The 26,534-nt window shown below is 39.2% G+C and overlaps 1 protein-coding gene across 1 annotated transcript in view; it reads left to right on the top strand.

Moving 5' to 3' along the window:
- The first annotated feature begins 913 nt into the window (after window positions 1-913).
- The window catches only part of LOC130864785 (uncharacterized), a 28,864-nt gene continuing 3,243 nt past the window's right edge, over window positions 914-26,534 (top strand). Inside the window, exons 1-6 of the mRNA XM_057755536.1 lie at window positions 914-961; window positions 2,744-2,853; window positions 2,973-3,117; window positions 17,369-17,618; window positions 17,851-18,366; window positions 26,411-26,462. Of these exons, the coding sequence (XP_057611519.1) occupies window positions 914-961; window positions 2,744-2,853; window positions 2,973-3,117; window positions 17,369-17,618; window positions 17,851-18,366; window positions 26,411-26,462 (1,121 nt within the window). The remainder of the gene's footprint in view (window positions 962-2,743; window positions 2,854-2,972; window positions 3,118-17,368; window positions 17,619-17,850; window positions 18,367-26,410; window positions 26,463-26,534) is intronic.

The following is a 26,534-nucleotide window of genomic DNA, read 5'->3' as shown; positions in this document are numbered from 1 at the left end:
TAGTGATAAAATGACTCCTCATGATATTCAGCTATAATCATAGATCAATGCCTCATTCAGCCACTATCAGAAAATCTTCCTCCTGCAGAAGTTGGGAACATATACAGAGACCCATACCAAACATTACACAGAGAATTAAATACTTGAAACACTCAGTACTGAATAGGATGTCTTCATCAAATCCCTTCCATTTGAGTTCAATGATTCTAGTTGTCCTTTTAAATGGGATTGCTGAGTCTGAAATGAGTGGATCTCTGATACCTATGCCTTCTCTTGAACTATTTTTCTCTTCTTGGTTTATCCTGTTCAACTTTGATGTGATGGCAGTATTTTTATCTTACGGTAGTGTATTTAGTTATACTATTATTTATTTTCGTTATTATCCCTTAGAAGCCTTTTCTTTCCTAATGAGAAACAGAATAGGACTACATTTAGATTGCAGGAGATTTAGGGAGGAAGTGGCAAGTGTAAAGGAAGGCAAACTAATCAGGATACATTATGTGAGGGTTAAAAATCTATTTACAATGAAAGGAAAAAATGAAGCACTGCAAACTGGCATTGCAGAATGTTCAAGTTTAAACACCTACTCTTTTTAAGTATAGTATAGTTGTAGAAAGAGTATTTTACACACCTCACACTCTACTATGTTTATTTTATTTGTGTACATGTGTTTTACAGAACACTTAATAAAGTCAGAGACTTTATTAATGCCTTTCAAGCATTAATTTTCCTCTAAATATCTGTACATACAGTATCCAGTGAAACATTACTGTATGTTTCTTAATACTCTATTTCTGTCATGGTTTCGACATAAAATAAAACTAAATGTTCACGTGTTGTAGTTTGGTGCCTGGCAAGTGGTAGTAATAGACAATTGACTTACCCTGTCTCCTCTTGTGTGTCATGTGGTGGCATGGGTGAGAGAAAGATCTTTTCCCTCACCCATTACCCCCTGCAGCAGGTTAGAGGGCTGAGTAGAATCAAAGAATTAGCCTTGCCCTTCACCACACACAGGGAAGCAGGCCCTGTACCCTACCTGGGTAGCCTACTAGAACTAGACTTTCTATCATGGGCTTCAGTTAGCCAGCCCTGTGGTTTTGAGAGTAGGAGCTCTGGCCTCATTTGCTTCCTCCCCACCACAACAATCAGGAAAGAGGACCCTCATCTCTCCAGGGAAAAACATAATGTATGTAATGTGCATTCAAAGAGCTGGTTGTATGAGCATGGGTTACTGGGGTCTGACTGCCTTGCTGACAGCTATGCTTGGTGAGCTAACAGAGACAGTGGTGGAGAGCTCAGCATTGTAGTGAAAATGAAGAAAGTCTGGCAAACTGAACAATCTAACTCAGGCCCAGAACCAGGAGTATGAGTTGGCCCATCCCAACAGTCACATTATCTGTGAAGTGTTGAAGTATGTGAAGGGGATGGACCTACAGATCAAAACCTGTAGAAACTCAGGGACACAGGACAACAACAGCATATCGAAGAGGGACCCCAGTTAGAGCCCATTATTGGTGGTGTAACAAAAGGCAGAAGCCTCCAACCAGGACAAAGATTTATGAGTTGAAATGAACACTTGAAAGTAAATAAGAAAGCACTAAGGGGTGAAATGTGTGTGTTAGTGGGCCTCCCTACAACTTACATAGTCAGATTCTTCTTTCTCTCTCTCGGTCTCTCTTTGTTTCTGCCTCTATCCTGTTAGTTTTGGTTTGTTTTTGTTTCTTTATTTTGTTTGTTTTGTCTTTAAAATTTATTTTATTTTATTAGGGGAGGTTGCAAGGGCAGAGGGTGGATTCAAGGGGACTGGGAGAAGAGGGGAATAACAATGCTTGATGTGAAGTCCACATTGATTCAATGAAAGTTGACAATCTAAGTTTTCTTTCTTAAAAATTAAATAAAAGTAGGTAATTGAATCTTGAGATGGTCATGGTAACACTGGAGAAACCTAAAATGTGCTCACGGATGAATCAGCTTTTATGAAATCAGGACTTTTTATCTAGACTCCCTTTGTGTTTGCTTCCTGGCCATCGTGGGGTGAGCAGGTTCCTTCACCCTGTGCCCCTGCACCAGGGTGTTTTTCTTCACCCCAGGTTCATAGGAATGGGTTGGTGCCTTTTGAAAGCTGAAATCAGTCCTTCCTATCTTATATTGCTTATCTTGTGCCTCTGTAAAAGTGCAGAGGGGAAGCGACCAATCTTCCAGCTGTGCATTCAAAGAAAATTTACTCATATTCATATCTTGTTTTGGCGAGTCTTGATAGTAGATTTCTGAGGCTCAGCAGAAAATAAGTGACAGTTGCAATTGTCATTTATTTTATGCTTCCCTTTTATTTATTTTCCTTTCAGCAACTGAAAGTATTTTGGTCATCTTAAGAAAGAATATCACATGTAAATATAATAACTTCATCTCAAATCCCAACATAATCTGCAGGAAAATGAGCAATGTGGAATGTAGACACATTCAGGAATTTCCCCCCTCTATTTGATACTTTAAGGTTTTTGCCCCATTTTTTTTTAATTTCTTTTTTCTCGTGTTTGTTTTTCTCATTTAATGTTTGTTTGCTTTGTTTTGAGACAGGGTCTTATGTAGGTTTGCCTGGCCTTGAGGTTTGCTATTTAGTAGAAGCTGGCCTTGGAGTACAAATCCCCCTCTTCTACTCCCCAAGGGCGTGAGCCACCACTCTCTGGATCAAACCCTTGGTTATAAAACTTTCACACATGCAGGTAAGTCTTTCCTTTCACAGGTGCTAACTACTTGGCCAAATGAGGCCATCTTTGAAGAAATACATGAAAGTAATAGAGAGGATGCTGCGGCTGAGTCCCAGGAGCTAGAGGCATTTGACCTTCAGGCCAGGTGAAATCCCTGAAAGCAGAAGGAGTGGGACAGACAATCTAGGGTCTTCATGGAAGGGCTTCCTCTCATCTTATAAAAGCAACATTAACCTTTTTAAGACTGTACTTTGATGTATTTAGCCTGTCTTTGAAACAGAATGACATTGCCAGGCAAACAATAGCAGCTGCTGAGCATAAAGGACCAGAAACTGCTTTTAAACACCAGATTCAGAACCTAGTTTGGAACATTACCAAGGGGTTTCCACTCCTGGAAAAAGTCATCAAGGTAAGTCTTGTGGGCACTAACATTGATGGAGAAGGACCTTGCTGTTTCCTGCCCAAGTAAGAAGCTTTTTTCTTTTTCTTTGTTCTTTGAATAATTCATCTCCTCCCCTGCTTATTCCTGACTGTTTTCAATTTTTCTTTTCTCCTTATCCTGAAGTCCACCTGGCATATCTTAACAGCGCATCAGCTTGGAAAGTCGGGAAGTTACATGTATTAAGGATGCAGACCCTAGCCCACCTTGTACTTGGATCTGTGCATGCAGATGGATAGGATTTTATGTCATCAGAGCTGCAGCAGAAAGAATCAGTGCTGTTCTGCGTTCAGTTTCAGTAGTTGGAATCCTAGGCTGAAGGTTAAATTCTGACTATTAATTACATAAATATGTACACTGTTGTAGAGTTCTTCAATTTTATAGTCATTTGATTTAACCTGGGAGATATTGGATGAGTGTTTTTATTTATTTAATCTCTCTCTCTCTCTCTCTCTCTCTCTCTCTCTCCCTCTCTCTCTCTCTCTCTCTCTGTGTGTGTGTGTGTGTGTGTGTTACACAGGAATGGTGTTTACATGTTAAAATCCATGTGTGGTTGTCAGGGGATAACTTGTGGCTATCTCTTAACTAATGACATGCGACTAGGGTTTAGGTACTTTATCTGCTGAACCACCTCACTAATCCTGTGTTTAACAGTTAGCCAGCTTCTGTTTCAATTAAATATCTTTTTTATGTTTATTTTTTATATTGGAGGGTGTTTTAATACAGGGTTTTTACCCTGTATCCTAGAACTTCCTGCATAGTTCAGATCTTTCTAGTCAACATCAGTTATCCATATGCCTCTTCCTCCCAGGTGCTGAGATTACCTGGCTTGAATCATCACTGCCCTTTAATTTAAGTTTTATTTCTTCTTTTTTCATTTTTAAAATATGTTGACTATACTTAACCCTACTCCACACCTTCAATATCCTTCTTTGCTTCCCATCCAACCATGTCTTCTTTTTCTTTTTTTTAACCTGTGAAGTCCAATTTGTGCTGCCCATAAACTCTTGTATTTATTGGGAAACAGACAAGGGGCTACACTCTTAAAGAACATTGATTTTATTTTTCCCTGCAGCTATCAATTGTCACTAGGTTCTTAACTAGCAGTGAAATTAGATGCCCACTTCCCCTCTCCATGTTAAAATTTTTCTAGCTTGAATTGTTTAGCTCCTATGTAAATGTTATCCATGTGTATATATAACATGTACATAAATATGTATTATATATTGTTTATGTGTAAGAAAGACATGAGGATCATAAGTTGTGGTGGAGTCATTTAGCCTTCTACGCTGTTACTCTTCCTGTGCAAACCATCACTGTGAATTGTAGTACCAAAAATTGCTTTTTGTTTTCCTTTTCCTTTCACATCAGTGTCTCTCTTCTTTTCAGCCCTGACTTGCTAATAGTCAATGTGTTGCTCAATTTATTGTCAACTTGGAATATGTCATGGTCTCCTGAGAATAAGGATACCTCAATTCAGACAGTGCCTTAATCCGATTGACTTATTTACTTGTCTGTGGGGCAATGTCTTGATTGGTGATTCGTTGAGAAGGGCACAACTCACCGTTGTTGTTGCTATTCTTGGGCAGGTGATCTGGAAGCTTATATTAAAGAAAACTGAACAAACTGACAGGAGCAATAAAACAGGTATGCAGCATCTCTTTATGTTCACTGCCTTAGTGTTCATATCTGTAGCTTCCTGCCCTGATATCCTTAGTGATGGATTGATTTTAATACATAAGACAATTAATTTCTTTCACTCTCCAAGTTGCTCTTTGTCATAACTTATCAAGAGAAAGCAAACTAATATAGTTACCCATTTTTTTATTGGGAGCCTTTGAATTCTGTTCTCATTGTAGGTGTCCTAAGAGTATTATAACGTCTCCAGACCATCAGCATCAGTGTTAGAAAAAAAATTGCTAGAAATAGAGACTCCTGGCATTTGTCATGGAGAAGCAAAACCTGTGCACAGCATTTAGCTTGTTGAACCTTAGCATCCCTATAGGTTGTGACTTTGAAACACATATATTTTAAGCTGAAGGCCATTTGCCGGACCTGGAGATCTATCTTTGACCATTTATCTTCTTACTAGGAGTTCATGAGTGACCAGAATTTTTGCTTCTCCATGGTGGATTATATAAGTAGGAATATAAGTCCATTTTCTCTATGTGTTTATGTATGAGTTTGCCATGACAGAATTTCTTGACCCATTTTTTCTGATAGAAGGCCATGGTATCCTTTTTCCATAGAGGTCTTGTTTCATACCTAGAGGAAGGATGCTTTAGAGAATTTGGGAAAGTCTCCTTAGGCTTTGCTGGGTTTCTTTCCTCCCTTTGTCAGACCCTCGGTACCAATGCATTTCTATGTAGGTGTCATGTGTCAGTCACTCTAAACATAAAAATATGAAATCTACATTATGCCTACAGGACTCAACATTTTTGATGGCTTCCATGCCATGTAGATAAATTTTCTTCTTTTTTTATTGCTGCAGTGCAAGCCATAGAAGATCCTGCTGTTCTATAGCCACGTGGTTTTAATATACACTAACATACGGAAATGTCACTATGTACTAGTTTTTCCCTTGATTACATTGTGTTGAGTTACTAGGAAGCTGATAGACTTCTGGGCTGCTTTTTAAGTGAGGATAGTATAAAAATCTTTGATTGCTCTAGCATTTAACATTTGGTGATAAAGAAAATGCAGGACCTTTGAGCATTTGCCAAGGAGTCTAATTTCTGAGTCCTAGGAGAAGTTTTGTACTGGATAATTCAGTAGATATCTTCATTCAGCTACCAATTGACTGCACTAATCTCTATTCTGCAGCAGGGGATGAGATTTGCAGATTATTAACCCCCCCCTCAATCTCCAAACACACTTGCCATTTGTCTCATTTTTAACGTTCTGTTGGTGGTTAACAGCATTCTATATGGATTTCCCCAGCTACTAGTAGCACATCACATGTCTTTCATTTGTATGTCTTTCTCAAAGCAGGTTTTCTACTTTTCTTCCTCTTTCTCTGGAATCTTCTACCTTTATCTCACTATCATTCAGACATAGGTCTTCTTTCATAAAGAGTTCTCCCTCCTTTTTGGTATATCTGGTAATTGTAAATAAGCATTCAGCTGAAAACAAGCATACAGCCTGAAAACATGTCTTTGGAGATATTTTTTTTTACATCGCTTTTTCCAGTGGTTCACTCACCTACATTCTTAATGATACTTTGTTCCATTGGATAGCCCATTCTCATTTCATTGTATATAAATCTGACTTTATGTTAATAAAACCATGTAAAAAGTATTTATGGCACGTTAATATCCTATAGCAAATTCCACAGAAGTCTATGTATAGAGTGTATGTCGTATGTATTCTAAGTGTCATAATCTCTACACCATCCAATAGCTGGATCCTAGGTGTCTTAAGTAACAAATTGTGGGCTGCAAAAGAGTTGTAACACACCTGGGAGTAATGAAAGAGATGACTTAATGAAGAGAAAAGAATTGTAGCTATTGTTAGGTTAGTTAGATGAAAGCACATTCAGATTTTGTTTTCAAGACATTCATGAATATTAGCTCCAAAGTAAAATGAAAGTTAAATATAAAAATTCTCACTACAAGGAAATAGAATATAATGTTTGTTAATGTTTTTTTTTTACATCTTTATGGTATTGGAAATCTAAATGGGAAGATATGCAGATTGATCCATGTGTTAATTGAATACTTTGAACTTTTCAAAGCAAATGATTTAAGCAATAAAAATAAAACTAAAGTAAATATTTAAACTTTGAAGATATATGTCTGAAATAACATTTTTAATATGCAAATATCATGAATATCTGAGACTCAATGATTAAAGTACAGAGGGAAAGAGAGACAGGTAATAAGGGAGGGTCAAGAGACGGAGAGGAAAAGAGAGAAAGGAAGAGAGGCTGGAGAGAGGGAAGTGAAATGGGAGGATAATAAGGAAGAGGGTGGGCAATGCGGAAGAAAAAATAGGACAAATTAACAACTATCTTTTAATTTAAAGATGGTCTTTGTTTGTCTTTATTTTACATGTATGTCTGTTTTAACTGCACATATATTTGTGCATCATATGTATACAGTTCCTATGAAAGTAGGAGGAATTCACTAAATTCTCTAGAATGTAGTTACAATTATGAAACACCACCTGGTAGCTTAGAGCTGAACCAAGGTGCTCTGGAAGAGCAACAAGTGTCCTTAACCACCAGCTCAGCTCTCCAGTCCTAGTTCCATTGCTGCTTTTAAATAAAAATGAGAAAAAAAAGAAACTCAAGAATACATAAAGTTATTTAAAAACAAATGTATTTCCAATATGGTAGAATATTTATGACCAAAGGTAGTTTGGATTAAGGCCAAAAAAGCCTTCTGTAGTAAGAAATCTGCTTTGGCACTTGTTTTTTTCCCTGCCTCCCAGATTCTTGAAATAACCATACAAAAATTTTATTAATTAAATCACTGCTTGGCCCATTAGTTCTATCTTCTTATTGACTATCTCCTACATTTTAATTTAACCATTTCTAGTAATCTGTGTATGGCCATGAGTCTGTGGTTTACTGGGTAAAGTTCTGGCTTCTGTCTTTTTTGGGGAGCTAAATGCATTCTCCTGACTCCATCTTCTTTCTCCCGGCATTCAGTTTAGTTTCTCCCATCTTGTTCTACTCTGCCCTATCAACAGTCCTAAGCAGTTTCTTTTATTCATTAATTTATAAAAGCAACACATGTACTTAAGGACCTATCATGCCATTTTCTCTTTTCTGTTCAAATTAAAAGGAAGGTTTTAACTTTAACATAGTAAAATTACATATAACAAAACAGGTGTCAAGTAAGAATTACAGTTACAACATTTATATCTACTTTATCTTTCATTATAACTAAGAAAAAGTATAATTATAACTATCTATTATTTTCTAGAAATACAAGACCCACAAAAATGATTGCTGAAGTTGCCAGAAAAAGAGAGACAGTCTTTTGGTGTTCCTGCTTCATGAAAGAGTCTGCAAGACATTCTGCCACGCACAGAAGAAAGCAACTGATGGAATTTGCCATTACAAGGCAGAAAAGGTCTTTAAATTTCCTGCTTTATTGAAAAACCTGCTAGAAACTATGGGCATTTGGGTGAAGATTGGATGCCCCAATGGTACAGAAGAACTTTGGGTGATTGTATAGGCAGTGAAATGTGTCTGTCAATTCTAGAATTTTGGAGGTGGCTTTCAATACACTTCATGTTTACTTCAGTAATATTAAATTTTTCTGTAGTTTTTGCTGGAGTTCAAAAATACGTATTTATAGTTGTAGTTTTCCTTAGTTATGATAGAGGAAAAAGTAGATGGAAATAATGTCACTGTAATTCTTACTTGATACTTGTCTTGTTATATATAATTATACAATGTTAAAGTTACAAATCTTCCTTTTTATTTAAACAGAAAGGGGGAGGTGTGCTCTGTATGCTGTGAATACCATTGGTTAATAGAAAAATTGCTTTGAGCCTATAGTAGAGCAAGCCAGAACAGAGCTAGATGAGGAAATCTCAAATGAATGCTGGCACAAAGAAGGTGGAGTCAGTGAAAAGCCAAGTAGCCCAGTTGGAGACTGATGCGGGAATGTCACCTGGTAAGCCACAGAATCATGGCAATATACAGATTAATGGAGATGCGTTAATTTAAGATATGAGTTAGCCAGAAATATGCATAAGCTGTTGGCCATGCAGTATTGCAAATATTATAGTTTTGTGTGATTATTTCAGGACTGAGCATCGAGGAACAAACAACATGGAACAGCCTTCTTCCAGGTTTCTATGATAGTGAACATACTAAGAAACATACAAAGGGCAAAGGGACAGTATGCCCTTTCCCTTCGTATGCCATTGAAAAACTGGGCATGGAGAGGTTGGGTCATAACCCCGAACCAGTAACTCCAGGAGTGGTGTGGAAAGGAAACAAGGAAATTTGGGGGAACAGAGATACACGAGTCTAGGGATGCTCTGAGGTCATCACTAATTAGAACTGGAAGTGAGTAGAGAGTGGAGGGGAGCCTAGTCTCTTGTATTTCAGAAACATCTTTCTTCATGTTGAACACAATCTAGGAGTCCAGGCTGGAATGAAGCTGACAAAGATGAATACAGCGTGTTCCTGCTTTTAAGGTGCTTAGACTGGTGAGTTGATAATCTGAATAAGATATTGATGAGATAATTAGAAATTGGCCTCTTGAATAAGATTTTATTAAATTTACCTAAAGCACTTCTACCCAGTCCCTTGCAAATGCTCCTTCCTACATGTCCCAATTCATATGAAAAACTAAAGTTGATCATGATAAAATGGATTCAATAGAAAGTATGAAATTGAACTAGTTATATTGTAAACATTACAAGCTATGAAAGTGTCTATCTTCCGAAGATTTGAAGTAAAAGTGACATAAAATAATTATTCAGACTCTGAAGAGTTAAATTTCAAGCTACACACATCTGAGTCAACTCAAAGCTCTGCAGTGTTAGGATTAGGTTTTGTCTGTGAATGCAAGACAGAAGCCTTCCAATGAACTCTTCCTTTTACTGCCTTTGAGAGCAGATCAAATATCAAGGAAGGAGAAATAGGACATGTTTAATTTTTGCAGCACACCAATTTGCATAAGGACAATCACTTCAGGAAAAGTCAAAAGTGAGGATGTACACATGGTACTAAGGACATCAAAAAGAAATCTGTTGTTTCTATGAACCAATACCGTAATTTCAATTGTTTCTTACTGCTAGTACATACGTCATTTTCTGCGACCTCTGCTTCTCTTTGCAATTATGTAGTGCAGTTTATTGCTATTTCTACCTGAGGATATGTTTCACATTGTGATGCAAAATACAGTCTTTGTTTTTGTAAATGTTATGTTTGGGATATAATCATAAGTATTGTGTGTGTAGAATTAGAAGGAGCATTCCCAAATGAGATCCAGAAATACAATTATTAGAAAGGAAAAAAAATCTTTCATGCATCATGTAACTGATGTTATGTGAAATAGTCACCCATTGTTTTCATAGTAATTATTGCATCATGAAATTAAAACTATTTCAGTACTAAAGTGTTTTTAAAACAATTACCCAGAATTGAAATTACTATATATTTTCTTCTAAAATCAGGTTTTTTGGTAGGTACAGTTACATGAAAAATGATGGACCTTTGGATTCAGCTCCACAGTTATCTTCCTTAAATTCACATCCTAAATTCTTGCCTTGGTTCCTAGAAAACCAGTGGCTGTGCTGAATGTCTGCTCTGTATGCAGGTAGACAGGATTCCTCTTGTTTAAGAACAGACCTGTTTCCTTTCCTTACGCAGTGCTCCCCTTTTGTGCTTATGTCTTCCAGTCCCAAATTGCACTGACGTCCCAAATCGCAGAATTAATGTGTCTGCGAACAGACCTCTTATGCCTCCAAAAGGAACTTCTCCTTGCTAATTTCTCTTCAAGACACCAGCTTAATTGCCTTTTAAACAAATGGTCTGCTTTGCTGGCAAAATTCTAAATGAGATAACAGCAATGTTCACTCTCCAGCAGTGATGAGTGCCTCGCCGTAGATGCATAACTCCATTCAATAGCAGGTTTAATCTCACACCAGCAGATTTACTGTAGAATAAACTATGACTAAGATCATAATTAGTAAAACAACAACAACAAAAACCCAGCCCACTAAATATTATTTTTCAAATCAGCAGGAAATGTTGCGGTGGAAATTTCCATTCCTGTTCTTTGTGTGTTTTATTGATTTTGTGTATAATATTGGGAATTCATGCTATTATTTAAGGTAATGTTGTCTTATTGATCATGTAAGCACTTATTTAACTATCCAACATGAAAATGATGTTCTCCTTCTCGGAGCTAGTGACTTGCACACCTGGGAGTTCATAGTGTGACTCACTTTTAATGTCTCTTTCATTTCTATCATTTCTATGGTGTAAACGAGTATTCATTGTTAGAAAACAAAAAAAATGAGAGCTTTCGAAGCTATCTTCTCATAATTTTCTGTATTGCAGCCCTCAGTGACTGATTGTGATTCAGTGAAAACCGTGTTCTACAAACAGATGTTGCACAGGGATGCTCTGCATACTTTATCTAAGCAAATACTAATGAGGTAATGGGAAATATTAGGGAAGGGGGAAGAGTGCTCCCTGTGTACTCATCATCTAAGACAAAACTCTGGACCTTTCTAACATGTCTGTTTATCTTACACGATAGTAAAATGCATTGTAATGACATACCAAGGGACTTAGTTCTCATAATTGTCTCAAATACATGTGTAAAAATGCATGCTACATGAGTTTAAAGAGGCTCATTTGTAAGCAGAGGTGAACTAAAGCTTTTAAGTTCAAGTACAGGAAGGCATATGTATATATACATACATATTTATGTTTATATGTATTTATATGTGTTTGTGTCTCAATATAACATAAACAGATTTCAGAAAATGTTCCTGTTGTTTTGCAAATGTAGAAATATATACTATGTGATAATGAGGTAGAATAATAACAAAGAAGGTTCATAAGTAGCCTCTGTAATGTGGGTCTGTGTGCTCTTTCCAAGAGTTTTTCACCCAGAGTTGTTCCCTGCAAGCACGCCTGCTCACCTCCCATGTAGTAATGGCATGTTAGGCTTTCTTTATTCCTGTCATTAACCTATGGATAATGAGGGTTTCATCAAATGAAATTTGAGGAATCTAATGATACTGCTGTTTGGTTTATTTTTTAAGACCCCCCAAAGCAAATTAAACCTCAGTGAATCATTTATCCTATTTGCAGACAATAGCAGTGGGAAGCAGGGGAGAGGGTGCCTGAACTGGCCTTCTCCCATAGCTACACTAATGAATGTCTTGTATATCATCATAGAACTTTCATCTGGCAATGGATGGAGATAGAGACAGAGACACACATTGGAGTACAGAACTGAGCTCCCAAAGCCCAGATGAAACAGCAGAAGGATGAAGAACATGAGCAAGGAAGTCAGGACTGCAAGGGATACAACCACCCACTGAGGTGGCAGGACTGATGTAATGGGAGCTCATCAAGGCCAGCTGGACTGGGACTGAATGATCATGTGATCAAAGCAGACTCTCTAAATGTAGCTGACAATGAGGGCGGACTGAGAAGACAATGATAATGATACCAGACAACGATAATGATACAGAAAGCATGTACTGGCTTTTTGTGAGCCTAGTGTGTTTGGCTGCACACCTTCCTAGACCTGGATTGAGGGGCAAGGGCTTTGGACTTTCCACAGGGTAGGACACCCTGACTTCTCTTAGGACTGGAGAGGGAGGGGAGGGGGAGTGGCGGAAGTGGGAGGGAAATGTGAGGATGGGAGGAGGTGGATGTTTTTAATAAATAAATAAATAAAAAAGAAATAATTTCAAAAGTACCAATATACAAATCAAGCTTTTAACACTGTCCTTTTTCTTAGTGCTCATTCAAAAATTTATTCAGTTTTTTTTTCTTATTGGTAAGAAAAAGAAAAGGGAAGAAATCCTGTGAGTTCTGTCCCCAGGCAATTACTCTGGTATTTGTAAGTCATAAACCCAGAGAATTTCAGTGGTCCATGGTCACAGGAGTTTCCCTAATTCACCAAAGAGGCATATAACATTCTGGAGAATGATTTGATAAGCTGTACACATTTCTTATTTTCTTCATGGTTTGATGGAAAGTTTACTATGCAGTAATATTTGAGAACAAATTACTATAAAGTCAACCCTCACTCCTTGCTGGCCCCTCTTACAACCACTTTCTAATATGAGATCATTTAGCTCTCCGAATAGTTCTGAGACAGGAGCATACTTCTCTTGAGTGCATTGAAGAGAAAATGGTGACAGAATAAGGCACAGGATAGACACAAAACCAAGAACTTGAAACACACCCTTTGTGAATCTGGAATCTGAAATATTACCTGTTTTATGCATAGTGCTCAATGAAGCTTATGTGTATTCTCGTGTGTATCTGACTGATCACATAGCACGCTATCGATGTTGCATACATATTTCATAAAAAACATCTATACTTTTGACAAAAAATGGCTTACATTTATGTTGAGTTTTTCAGTATTTCCATTTTAGAAATGAGATGCGGATAGGGGTTTATCAATCTTGTTGATTTTTCTCCAAGAACCAGATTTTTGTTTCATTGATTTTTTTGGATTTTTTTCTGTGTTTCTATTTTGTTGATTTCAGCCCTCAGTTTGATTTTTTCCAGTCTTTTACTCCTCCTATTTGAGTCTGCTTCTTTTTTTCTATACCTTTTATGTGGGCTGTTAAGTCTCCAATGTGTGCTTTCTCCGTTTTCTTTAAGAGGGTACTTAGTGCTATGAACTTTCCTCTTAGCACTGCTTTCATAGTGTCCCATAGGTTTGAGTATGTTGAGTTTTTATTTTCATTGAATTCAAGAAAGACTTTAATTTCTTTCTTTCTTTTTCCTCGATCCAGGTGTGGTTCAGTATTTGACTGTCCTGTTTCCATGAGTTTGTAGGTTTTCTGGGTGTAGCACTGTTCTTGAATTCTAACTTTAATCCATGGTGATCTGATAATACACAGATGGTTACTAATATTTTTTTGTAACTGTGGAAGTTTGCTTTCTTACTGAGTATGTGGTCAATTTTCGAGAAGGTTCCATGAGCTGCAGGGAAGAGGATACATTCTTTCCTGTTTGGTTGGAATGTTCTATAAATGTCTGCTAAGTTCATTTTATTCATTACCTCCATCAATTCTCTTATTTCTCTGTTAGGTTTCTGTCTGGTTGACCTGTCTTTTGGTGAGAGAAGAGTGTTGAAGTCTCCTACTATTAGTGATTGTGGTTTGATGACTGCCTTGGGTGCATTTTTTATTAGGGGCATAGCTCTTCATGATTGAGACTTCATCCTGATGAATTGTTCCTGTTATGAGTATAAAATGTTCCTCCCCATTTCTTCTGATTGATTTTAGTTTGACGTCAACTTTGTTAGAAATTAGTATGGCCACACTTGCTTGTTTCTTAGGTCCATTTGCTTGATGAACATTTTCCCAACCCTTTACTCTGAGTAGATGTCTGTCTTTGTGGTTGAGGTGTGTTTCTTGTAAATGGCAAAATGTTTGATCCTGTTTTCGTATCCAATCTCTTAGCCTGTGCCTTTTTATAGGCGAGTTGAGTCCATTGATATTAAGTGATATTAATGACCAGTGGTTGTTAACTCCAGTCATTTTTTTTTGGTAGTAGTGTTTGTGTGTTTAGCTTCTTCGTGTTGTGCTGGTGAAAGGTCATTAGATGTTTGAGTTATTGTGGGCATTGTTGGACTCCTTGGTTTGTGATTTTCATTCTATTACTTTCTGGAAGGCTGGATTTATGGCTACGTATTGTTTAAATTTGTTTTTATCCTGGAAAATTTTGTTTTCTTTATTTATAGTGAGCGAAAACTTGGCTGGATATAGTAGTCTGGGCTTCGATCTATGGTCTCTAAGTTTCTGCAGTACATCTATCCGGGACCTTCTGGCTTTCATGGTTTCCATAGCGAAGTCAGGTGTAAGTCTGATAAGTTTACCTTTATAAGTTACTAGAACTTTTTCCTTTGCAGCTCTTAATATTCTTTCTTTATTCTGTATGTTCTTAGACCATCAAGTGTTTTATACAGGCAAAGAATCACAACTTCACTGAGTTATACAAATGCAGCATAAACCAAAGCAACATGCCTTAAAATAGTATTTCTCAGTACATATTACTACCAGGTTATAGGGTGTTGGGGGTTGTGTAGAGAAAGTAATCACTTATCAACTAAGCAAGAAAAAATTTAAAGGGATAAAACTGGGGATAAAAATAGCTTTGAGTATGCTGGTTAGGATTACCAAAATAAGATAGGAAAAATATATTCACAACTGACTGATAACATTTGTTTGTGATTTAATACAAATTTCAAAAGTGTGGTGGTCTGAATGAGAAACATCTCCCATAGGCTCAGACATGTGAATACTTGGTCTGCAGTTGTTGGCACCAGGAGGGTTTAGGATATATGGTTGTGCTGGAGGAATGTTATAAGTCACACATTGGGGTGACATTTGTCATGGTTCAGCCTTGATGATGTTCACACATTCCAGGGTAGGGGCATGAGGATTAAATCTATTAAGCAAAAGGAACAGATATATGAGAGAAATAAGAGAAAGAGACACAGAACATCACCGGGAGGGAAATTTAGTGAATACTAAATCTGCCACATTTATTTTCCACATGCTTATTATATACTCCAGTCTAAAAGGGCAGGGGGAGGCAAGAGACTTCATTAACATGATATAAGGAATAGACCAAGTATTCTGCAGGCAGCCACTCCCTGGAATCTCCTGCCAATTCCCCCCCTTTAAGGAACAGGAATAGATTTGAATTCTCTAACCTTTGGTGAAGGTGGAACAAATCCACCTCTGTATTCAAACTACTAATTAACCACTCCCTAGGTCAGGATCTCTTATTTGGAGCCATACCTGTTGTCAAGTTTCTAGAAAATTCTTGTTGCAGATTGTCAGTGAAATTTTTGCACTCACTAGATCGTCTATGATTATAAATTCCTTACTAAGAACAGAAAGGAGTCATCCAATATGATAGAGGGAATATTTTGAGATGTAATTTCTTAAATTGCCTGTAACTGAGAAATGGAAATGTATTTGAAATATTTCCCCCAATTTTTTATTCAAGTAAATGCTAGACTAAGGGGAGTTACAAAGCAGGACAGAGAAAATTCACAACCAAGAGAGAAATAAAGTCAACTTGCCAGTTTTCAGAAAGTGACCTAATTGCCAGACAGTCTACAGCAGGTGAACAATTAGCATGTCAGACTGTGTTTCTGAGAAGGGGAAAATCCCAACAAGGGAAATGCTAATTTTAAACCTCTTAGTAAAGAAATTCTACAATTTCGTGAAAGAGGAAAATCTGTTATGGTTCTATAAATTTTAATTCATAAAGCAATCCAGATTAACTAGTCGTTGTCTCTTTTAAAGCCTACCTGCCCCCAATTTGTTTGAATTAGAACTGGAATGCAGGAACAATTTTTCTTTCAAAAGCTTTTACATTTATTTACTGCACTGTATGTCATGGCATGCATGCAGAGGGCAGAGGATAATTTGCAGGAATATATGCCTTCCTTCCACCACGTGGGTTCTGGTCATTGTACCCAGGCGATCAGACTTGGCAGCAAGTACTCTTACCTACTGAGTCATCTTTGATGACCATGGAACAATTTTTCCCTCTACCTTCATGAGCTCTCAAGTTGTGGCCCGCAAGGTCTTGATCTGTATCATATTCATTAAATCCCTTAAGAAAAGTGATTTGCTTCGATGGTACTGAAGATTGTGTTCCCACCCATTCCTGTTTCACGTGGTTCCAGGACTCCAGCTCTTTTGACATCCTACCTTAAAGGACAGTTTCCCCATCACCACTGAAGAACCAGGTGCTGAATCATTAATTTCATATGTCAGATTAGGGCCAAATGTCTTTGATATTCAACGCCAAAGTGAAATTACTAAATACGCTTTTATTTTGAATCACACACCGCTAAGGAAAAGATTTCTGCATGGTAGATGTTTGTCAGTCCATTTCTGTGAGTTCAGATTGAACACCTTGGGAAGAGCCCATGGGTTCTATTCTCTGCCTGTACATCCCCAATGATGGGATTGATTAATGCCTGTCAAATGGCAAGCTTTCAACAAATTGATTAAATTGACCTTCCCCCAACCAATAAATTCTAGTCATTTATTCATTCAAAGTTACTGGAACTAGCGCGTTAGCTAATCTCCATAGAAAGTGTGAAGGATTTTCTCCCCAAAGGATCTCTAAATGAAACAATGCATGGGTTGTTAATAAAAAAATAAACATCACGTCTAAACCTAGTGCTATGTTTTTGTATTTCTGCCCTAGGTTGACTTCTGTTCTCCCCGGAGAGTCGGATTAAGGATGTGCTTGCTGCCCTTGAGTCTCCTTCCTTTGTAGTTATTTTGGCTAGTCTGGTTATACTAGCGCCGCCCCGCCCCCCTCCCCCCCCCCCGGCGGTTTCGGGGTGCGCTGCCAAGCCCGGGAGCACGTAGCTCACGCAGCAAGGTGGGTGGGGCCTCCAAGAATGGTCGAGCCGCTCATTGTGGGACGCTGCCCTCTTCCTCACCACCTCCCTTTCCCTGTGGTTTGTGGCATCGCAAGAGGGACAGAAGGAGTCCTCCTGGGTCCAGGCTCTGCCAGGCTGCCGGGAGTGCGAATGCCCGCAAGCGTGCGCCCGTGGGAGGCGACTGCGCTCTTCCCTCAGGGGCCCAGCGCTGTGGTGAGGATCCTCACGGTCAGCCTGGCCTCTCACTGGCCGTGGACCAGGACCCCAGGCCGCGCAACATAGCCCCGAGGCGCCTCGTCATTGCTCGCGCTCCACCTCACCCCCTCAGCTTCCTTCCTCCATTCTGCACTCCGGAGAGCAAGCGCGGGCTGGATCCGAACCTGGGCAATCCTCTTGCCTTTTAACTTAGTGGTTCCTGGCCCGCTGCCCGCGCGCTATTTGTGAGGTGTGACCCGGCGAAGGAAGCGCTTGTTGGGCGTGGGGCTCCGCGGCGGTGACGAAGAGGGGGCGCGGGATAATGAGCTGGGCAGCTACAAGCTGCAACCGCTTTTAGCTTGCTGAGCGGGTCCATCTGCAAGCATGGCCATGCTCGAACCAGGTGTCCCAATGCTTTAAGGCCGGAGCACCCAGATCACGGCGCACTGCGGCTGGGGCTGTTGGGACGTTCCTTTATTAATTTATTTGTGGAGAGCTATCTCTGAGCATCCGCGGTGGCCAGCACCAGGAGCATTGAGCTGGAGCAATTTGGAAGAACGGGACAGAAGGCCACGGCCAGGGTCGCGGAGAGGTGCTCCCAGCTCCTCCGGGGCCAGCAGCATCTCTAGCCCCAAGGGCAATGGGCTCTTCCTCAGCCTGGTGCACATTGCTCACTGCAACTTCTACTGCACCTCGGATTTGCAGGACTTAAACTCAGAGAAGAAGGCCAAGAAGGCATGCTTCTACCGGAATGGGGACCGTTACTTCAGAGGCCTGGTCTTTGCCATCTCCAATGATCGCTTTCATTCCTTTGATGTGCTCCTCATAGAGCTGACCTGCTTCCTGTCTGACAATGTGAACCTGCCTCAGGGCGTCCGCACAATCTACACCATAGATGGCAGTCGGAAGGTCACCAGCTTGGACAAGCTGCTGGAAGGTAGGTGGGTTAACTCAGTGGTAGAGGGCTGCTTTACAAGATTCCAGCTCGTGGTTCTAAGCCCGTGGGTCATGACCTCCTGTGGCTGAATGACCCTTTCACAGGGGACATAACAGATATCCCGCATATCAGATATTTTGATTACAATTCATAACAGTAGCAAAATTGCAGTTATGAAGTAGCAATGATGTAGCATTAATTCTAATTGCTATTAATAATAAAAACCGAGAGTCAGATACTGGGAGTTAATGCTGAAGATCAGAGAAACAGAGTGTCAGCCATTACAGATTTTTTACCTCTACCAGGGCTCAAACTGAGGTGCATCTCCAGACTGTATCTGTCTCCACTAAACCTTCAGACTGCAGTGCTCTTGACTCCTCCCTCCTTATAGTCCTGTCTAGTCCTATCTACCTCCCTATTGCTGGGATCAAAGGTGTGAGCCCCCACTCCCTGGCTTCTAGTGGTTTAGCTCTGCACTAGAATCTTCAGACAAGCTTTGTTCAGTACACCGTGAAATATGGACTGGGGTCACCACAGCGTAAGGAACTACTTTAAAGGGTCACAGCTTTAATAAGGTGGAGATCCACTGCTCTAGAGCACCACCACCAATAGTGGTAAAACAAACAATCTACATAAAAATCTTGCATACAAATGATAGATATTGCTAACTGAATTGCAATTTAAAGATATTTATAAATATAAATACGATATCCAAAGGTTCCATACTGCAATGCTATCCAAGCACAGTGGCCATGAAAGAACTGGGCAACCTTCACAACCTGTGAAAATGTAAGCTTGCAGGATAAAGCTGCAGGTACTGTTTGTGCTAACTGAACTGCTATTCACGGTTCCCTTCAGTGCTTAATGCTATGTTGGTGTGTAGAATTGATGTAATGGCCTTCAGAATGCCATGCACTGAGCCAGCTATATAGCTAACTGACTTCTATTCCTAGTAAGTGTATGTTCTCTGCCCTTAACTTGCTGTGAGCATATCTTTATATTAGGTATTATCTTATTTTCCCAACTATTTTCTCTCCAAGTTACATACTTTGCACTCAAAGAGTTAGAGCTTTGGGTAGTAATTTGTGTGTCTGTGCTTCATTTAGAAGTAGTTATTTAGATGTATTTCTCAATGGGGTGATGCATACATTTTATCATAAAAACCAACACAAAATTAAAATTCCCATTGTGAACTCTAAGGATATCTTACCCTTGACCAGGTCTGGGGAACTGAAGGCAGACCACGGATCTGTTAGTTTACACTACTGCATGAGAATTATTTTTGTTCTCATTAGTAGAATTTCAGTTTTCACATTTAGCTAATTTCTTAGGTCTTAAGACAAACTTCTGTATTGTCGTTTTATTTGTATTTTAAAAAATAAAGCTTGCCTGAAGCTTGGAAAAGTAAAACAGCCATGTTGGCCAGTCTTACTTACTATGCAGCATACTTTAATCCCAGTAGTTACAATGACATACACCTTAAATCCCAGTAGTTACAATGACATACACCTTTAATCAGTAGCCATCCTAGTTTACCATAGAAACCAAGCAGTGGTGGTGCATGCCCTTAATCCCGGAACTAGAGATGATTATAAAAAGGGAGGCGACAGCTCTCAGTCACAGTCTCATTCTGAGACTTCCCGGAGGCAGCATCACCATTTTCAGACTGAGGTTAAGGTCAGAGTCAGTGACTGACTGCTTTGCTTTTCTGGTCTTCAGGTTGAACCCTAATACCTATCTCTGAGTTTTTATTAATCATGCTCCCACTCCTATATCTCTATGTGGAAACCTCTGTATATAGACATACCTTTCTTCATATCTGCATCCACAGTAGCTTCTCTGCACCTTCCCTGGTGGAAAGGATCATAAACCCAACAGTTGGATGTATCTTCAGGAGAGGACTGTGCTTAGCTTTCAGATGTGTTGAAAATGTGGTCATAGAGGTCACCCACCTCCTTTTGTGTCCACCACAGATGGAAGTGACAGGGATGCTCCTGGGGCCTGACACAGGGGTTCAGTGCACATAGTACTGCAGCTGGAGCAGGGGATTTTGTGTTATCTTGATGTTTCCCATAATTTTTACTTCAGCCAGTGCACACTTTGGTTAGAAAACCCAATTAAATCGTTTGACACAGTAAACGAATAAAACAGTCTTACTTTTTCCTACTCTGTATTTTTCTTAGCAACTATGTGGGGTACTCATCTTCTGATGTAAATGAGCATCTTTGATTACAATCCACTCAGAAGCTCACCCACATTAGGCTTCACTAAGAGCACACATAACTGAATGTGGTTTTCCTTGGTTGCATTCTTTTGGGGAAATTTTTCCTTACGTTTGAAAATTAGGAAAGCATTGAAATTCCCAAGATTTACCAGTATTAACTATTAAATGTCTTTCTACGTTTTCTTCTGCATTCCCTTGTTTAAGTGTGATGAATGCATGTCTTTCAATATGTCCGTCATTTTCTCCAGGAGTGAAGAGCCTGTGTTTCAGGCTTAATCAGGTTTTGTTTACCTCATAAGGTTGTCTGCTTGCTCCTTCTACAAGAATGAAGTAAAACCATGGGCTCCAGATTTCATGTCACAGAATTTGACTTGAATGTCAGGATTATTTATAAACTAGTTAGTGACCTAAATAATTAAATTGTAGCAAATGTGAGAACGATATTGACTTACACACAAGTAGTCTAAAACTGCTGGTGTATGAATTCCCTACTTTGTAAATCATATGTAGTTCTCCCACAGCCAGCATCACTCTCAATAGTGGAAAACTTCAAAGCTTCTACTTCAGGAGGCGGAGGATGTACTCACACTCACCCCATAAGCAACTGAGGGCCCCAAAAAGAAGAGATTATTTAATTTTTTTATTTATATATATATATATATATATATATATATATTTATTTATTTATGTTTTTCGAGACAGGGTTTCTCTGTGTCTTTGGAGCCTGTCCTGGAACTAGCTCTTGTAGACCAGGTTGGTCTCGACCTCACAGAGATCCGCCTGCCTCTGCCTCCCGAGTGCTGGGATTAAAGGCATGCGCCACCATCGCCTGGCGAAGAAGAGATTTTTTATAAAGCCAAAGGTGTTGGAAGAAGTGGCTATGTCAGCAGTTCTCAACTAGTGGGTTGTGATTCCTTTAGAATTTGGACAACTCTTTTGCAGGGGTATTCTAAGTGTCTAAGACCACTGGAAAACAAAAATATTTACTTATGACTCATGACACTAGCAAAATCATTTATGAAGTAGCAATGAAAATAATTTTATGGTTGGGAGTCAACACAGCATGAGGAACTGTATTAAAGGGACACATCATTAGGAAGGTTGGGAACCACTAGTATGTCCTAGATTATAACCAGGCTTTGTTTTTTGAGTAACTAGGGAAAGTAAAAACTTTACCTATGCTTTTATAACCTGTCTACTAGTGATTGTTTCAGCTGGACCAGGGTGAGGCTTGGATCTGCTGAAGGAACAAGATCACCTAATTTATTAAAAATAAAAAAACTTTCTTAACTAACTAGAGAATGATGAGAAACCAATAGCTTGTAAGCTCAGTGTGCAGAAAACTGTATGTGCACATGCACACCATGGAAGCGTGAAGCTCTATTCTGTGGACACCTTGACTCAGAAATTTCCAAATTATAGAATTGGTCTACATGTTTCTAGTAGGGACATTATGAATAGAAAGGGGGGACAGGGAAGGAGTTAACTACCTGTAACTGCACAATCACATGAAGGGCTTGCTCTTATTCTTGTTTCTGTTCTTCCAAGCCCATGCACAGAGGGAAATTAAGACATGAGTTGAAAAGCGTGTGTTCTGGGTGGTTTGTTAGCTGTGCAGGGCCTGGTTGATCAAAGGAGATGGACATAGAAAATCTGCTCACTTTCTTTTTACCTTGTTTTTTTTTTTATTTTTAAGAAGACTTTACCACTGACTTAATATCTCCCTGTCTTAAGAAACAAATATTTTCTCTTGCTAAGGTTATTTTTATATAGTCTTCTATTACACATTTTGAGTCAGACCATTCATCAAGTTTTCATCAAAAATAAAAATGGCAATAATTTTTTTGATATGGCTTGTATTTTTTTTGTAAAATTGAATGATAGCACCATCATATTTTTCTCACTAATACATACATGTGCATTGTATGGCTTTATTAATTTGATATCTACTTTTGAAATTTTGTACAATTTTCTTACTGTCAAATGGTTCTATGGAGACGACAACTTGGGTGATGATGGTTGGGGAAGACTTCAGGGTGCTGCTGTAGGAGTGTTAATATAGTTTAGAATTGGTTTCCTGCATCTCCCAGGCAGAACCCTAACAATGCATCTATACAGAAGACATGGCATGTCCTCAGCATTCTTTTCCACATCCCTGATCTGTCACTCATTGTGCAGGAGCCTTTGGTCATCTCTGATGTTCTCTACAGATCAGGTCCTGGAGAACATTTTGGTAATAGTCGATATTGACATTATTAGCTTATCCTCAGGCTTTCTTTTTCATTATTTTGGTTAAAACATTTATGACTCATCTGGTATAATTACTATATCAAGAATGAATCTATTTGTACTAAGTATTTGGAATAATGTGTTCTTTGTAATTATATCTCAGATTAAATCTTAGCATGTAACCTTACATGTCAAAAAGTCACTACCAAACTAACTGAGTAAGTTATATATTTCTTGGAAAAGTACCATCTTTTCAGTAGGAATGATAGGCAAGCAGTATAGCCTCTGTGCCCTTCTTAATTAAACAAAAGCCTGATTAAGCTTTGTGAGAAATGACTGTATCATTTTAGCTTAATATCTGCTGCCATTTAGAAGATATAAAAAAAGTTGTCCACTTGACGTTTTAGTTTTATTTTAAATTTATATTCCTCTAGAGAAAACAGTGCCAGCAGTATGCTGCTTTGAGGAGCCAAACCTTTCATGCATGATTAATATGTTAGCTCCTTTCTGAATTTGTATACTTCCTTTTTAACCGAACCCATTTATTTACATTTGCCAGAGACTTTCTGTTGAATTTGACTGAATCCTCCAGTCAATCTGGGCTAGGTCTGTCCTTAGATTAGCAGCCAGTGCTGCGAATGCTGTGCCGTGTCTCTTTCTGCTCAACTGGTTTTGTCACTCTGACCTCACTAACCAATGAGAGCCTCCAGCCGACCCTACAGTCAAATGGGAGGGTTCTTCCAGGAGCCAGGCTTCTGGTTTAGTGCTTCCCAAAGAAACCACATCCTCTTCCATGCACTGCGCCTGTAGGGAGAGAGAGTTTATCAGCTAGGCAGCTGCACCATGGTTAGTGTTTGTTCTCCACAGATGGGAGGAGCGGTGGGCTAAGGTGAGTGAGGGGCCAAAGTCCCCAGGTGGGGAGGAATGGCCGGTCTTGGTGCACGTGGCAGCTCTCCCCATGTGCAGAGGAGTGGCTTGGCTTGGCGGGTGAAGTCGGGGGTCGCTGTTCCCAAACTAGGTTGAGTTGTGGCTGTTGTGTGGTGCGTCTTTTCCTGGCTGGGTGGGAGCCAGTGGACAGTCAGAGTTTAGTGTGTTCCTGCCTATTTCTAAGTAGTCCTAAGTGATCCTTGCAACACCCTGCTTGCAGCCTCTGAAAAAATTCACTGCATGGGCTGTGTCTGCAGGGAGCAGATTGCCTGGAGCTGCAAATGGTGGAGCTTGTAAATGGTTTCTCCTGTGTAGAGTAGCACTCGTCTGTTAAACTGTGAAGTAGGATTGTATAATTGTTTTTTTTTTGCTTTTAATAAAATTTTTTATTTTATTTTTATTAATTAATTAATTAAATTAATTTAATTATTAAAGATTTCTGCCTCTTCCCCCCACCACCTCCTACCCCCCCCAATCAAGTCTTCCTCCCTCCTCAGCCCAAAGAGCAATCAGGTTTCCCTGCCCTGTGGGAGGTCCAAGGACCACCCACCTCTATCCAGGTCTATTAAGGTGAGCTGCAGTCCTGGTGTGATAGGATATTCTGCTTGTTATATCACTGTCCAGTGTACAAACAGAGTCATGCTTTTTGTGTGCAGTTCGAAGATAGACTGTAAAACTGACAATATGGTTTCTATGAAGTTCTAAATATTGCAGTCTCCTTTCAAGTTTGTCTTATAAATGTTTAAAATAGTTTAATAGCTGGTAGAACTACAGTGCTGTTGATTTAGCAATGCATGATTAAACTGTTCTAACTTTCTGCTACCACCAGTTGTAATGGTATTATTCATTGATGTTTAGTTCCAGGATACTAAATTAAATTCCATTTTTTAAATATTTTTATAAATATTTATCCTAAATATTTTTATCCTAAATATTTTTATAAATACTTATCCTAAATACTTTTATAAATATTTATCCTTAATATTTATCCCGTTCCTGATTGCTATACCTTTGTTTTAAGGTCTTTTTTTTTTGAGTTTTGGGTTTCTGTGGCTTTGAACTCACAGAGATCTGCCTGTGTCTGCCTCCTAAGTGCTGGTAGTAAAGATGTGCACCACCACTTAGATGTGAGTTAGCCAGAAACAGGCTGATGCCAAACAGTGGTGCATGAGAATTGTCTGAATTCTGTCAATCATACTTTAAATAAACGCTGATTGGCCAGGCAGGAAGTATAGGTGGGTCAACCATATAGGAAGTAGAGGTGTGGTGATGAGGACAGGAGTATTCTGGGAAGAAGGAAGCTCTTCCCATACTCCTGCCCAGACTCCTAAGAAGCAACATGTGATCTGCCCTGCTGTGAAAGGTACTGAGCCACATGGCTAATTTACCAATCAGTTTTATATATTATGTAGATCTTTGTGTGATTTTCCTTAGGGTTTGCCAGTTGTGGGGAACTGGGCAGTGAAGAAATCCCAACATGCAGGTCCCTGCCATGTTACAGAATGGCGTCTATGGTGTAAACTGCATCTACAGAAAGCCTGATAAAGTTTGGAACGAATATAGTTAGCATGTTTTCTTGGTAGCAGCAATTTCTTGGTTCTGCTTCCTAGAGGCAAGCAAGCTCTCTCGTCCAAGAGAAGCTTCCTGACTCAGTTTTAGCTGCAAAACCCTGAAGCTCTTTAAGAGGTCTTGCTTTGAAACACTTAAATGGTGTTGATGAAAACCTGAACATGTGCTTCTCAGTTTTCAGCTGCAGCAGAAAAAAAGCTGCACCATTTTAATATGCTTGCTTTCTATTCCTTCCTGCCAGGGCAAACTCTGATTCTTTCAGGCAGGCATTCTGACTAAGAAAGCAAGTGATTATGGTCTGTGAGCAGAATGCTGCTGCTTTCTTGCTGTCTGGAAATTTGAAACACTGTAGAGTTGTGGCAATGAAGGCTGCTCTGGCTGGTACCTCAGCCACAAGGCTAGAATCACAGAAAGCTAAGGAATGTGCTAGATCCAGCTGATATATACAGTAAAGAGAGATTCAAAGCTGAAGAAAACCACTAAATGGTTTATGGTATGTTTAAAATATATGCATGGCAAAGGTCAAAGGTTTTTTTTTTTTGGTTTTTCGAGACAGGGTTTCTCTGTGGCTTTGGAGCCTGTCCTGGAACTAGCTCTGTACACCTGGCTCAAAGTTCTTAAAGTGGAAAAAAAGAGTACTTGGTTGTGGTGGTACACACCTTTAATCCCAACACTTGGGAGCCAGAAGTAGATCTGTTGTGAGACTTCAGTCTCACTTGGGGCAGAGGAAGATTGACCTTTGTGACTTCAAGGTGTGGCAGGACACACCTTTAATCCCAATGCCTGGGAGGCCTGGACAGACAGGTCTCCATGATAGCACACATCTTTAATCTCAGCACTGCTAACTCAGATCTCTTTGAGTTCAAGGACAGCGTTCAGAGTTATTCCAGGACAAAGTTACACAGAGAACCTGTCTTTTTAAGTAAAAGTGAAAATAGAAGAAATACAGGTTCAGTAAAGCCACATAAAGATGGAAAATACACAGCGAATCTTGTTACTAAATGTTGTTATGCTCTCTTTGAATTGTTTCAATGTTGGCCGTTCATGTTACAAAACAGCATTACTAATAATATGGTTTCTTTGTCATTATTTCAGGTCTGAGCACTTGGGAACAAACAAGCATCCACCCATCCAATCCTTACAGAAGGTAAGGCACATTGCTTTGTGGAAGTTCCAAGGCATTCTCTACTAGGTAGGATGTAACAAGGTATCCATCTAA

This window comes from Chionomys nivalis, chromosome 22 (genome assembly GCF_950005125.1).
Source record: "Chionomys nivalis chromosome 22, mChiNiv1.1, whole genome shotgun sequence".
NCBI lineage: Eukaryota > Metazoa > Chordata > Mammalia > Rodentia > Cricetidae > Chionomys > Chionomys nivalis.
The sequence above is the reverse complement of the archived record's forward strand: the minus strand, read 5'-3'. Positions and strand labels throughout refer to the sequence as shown.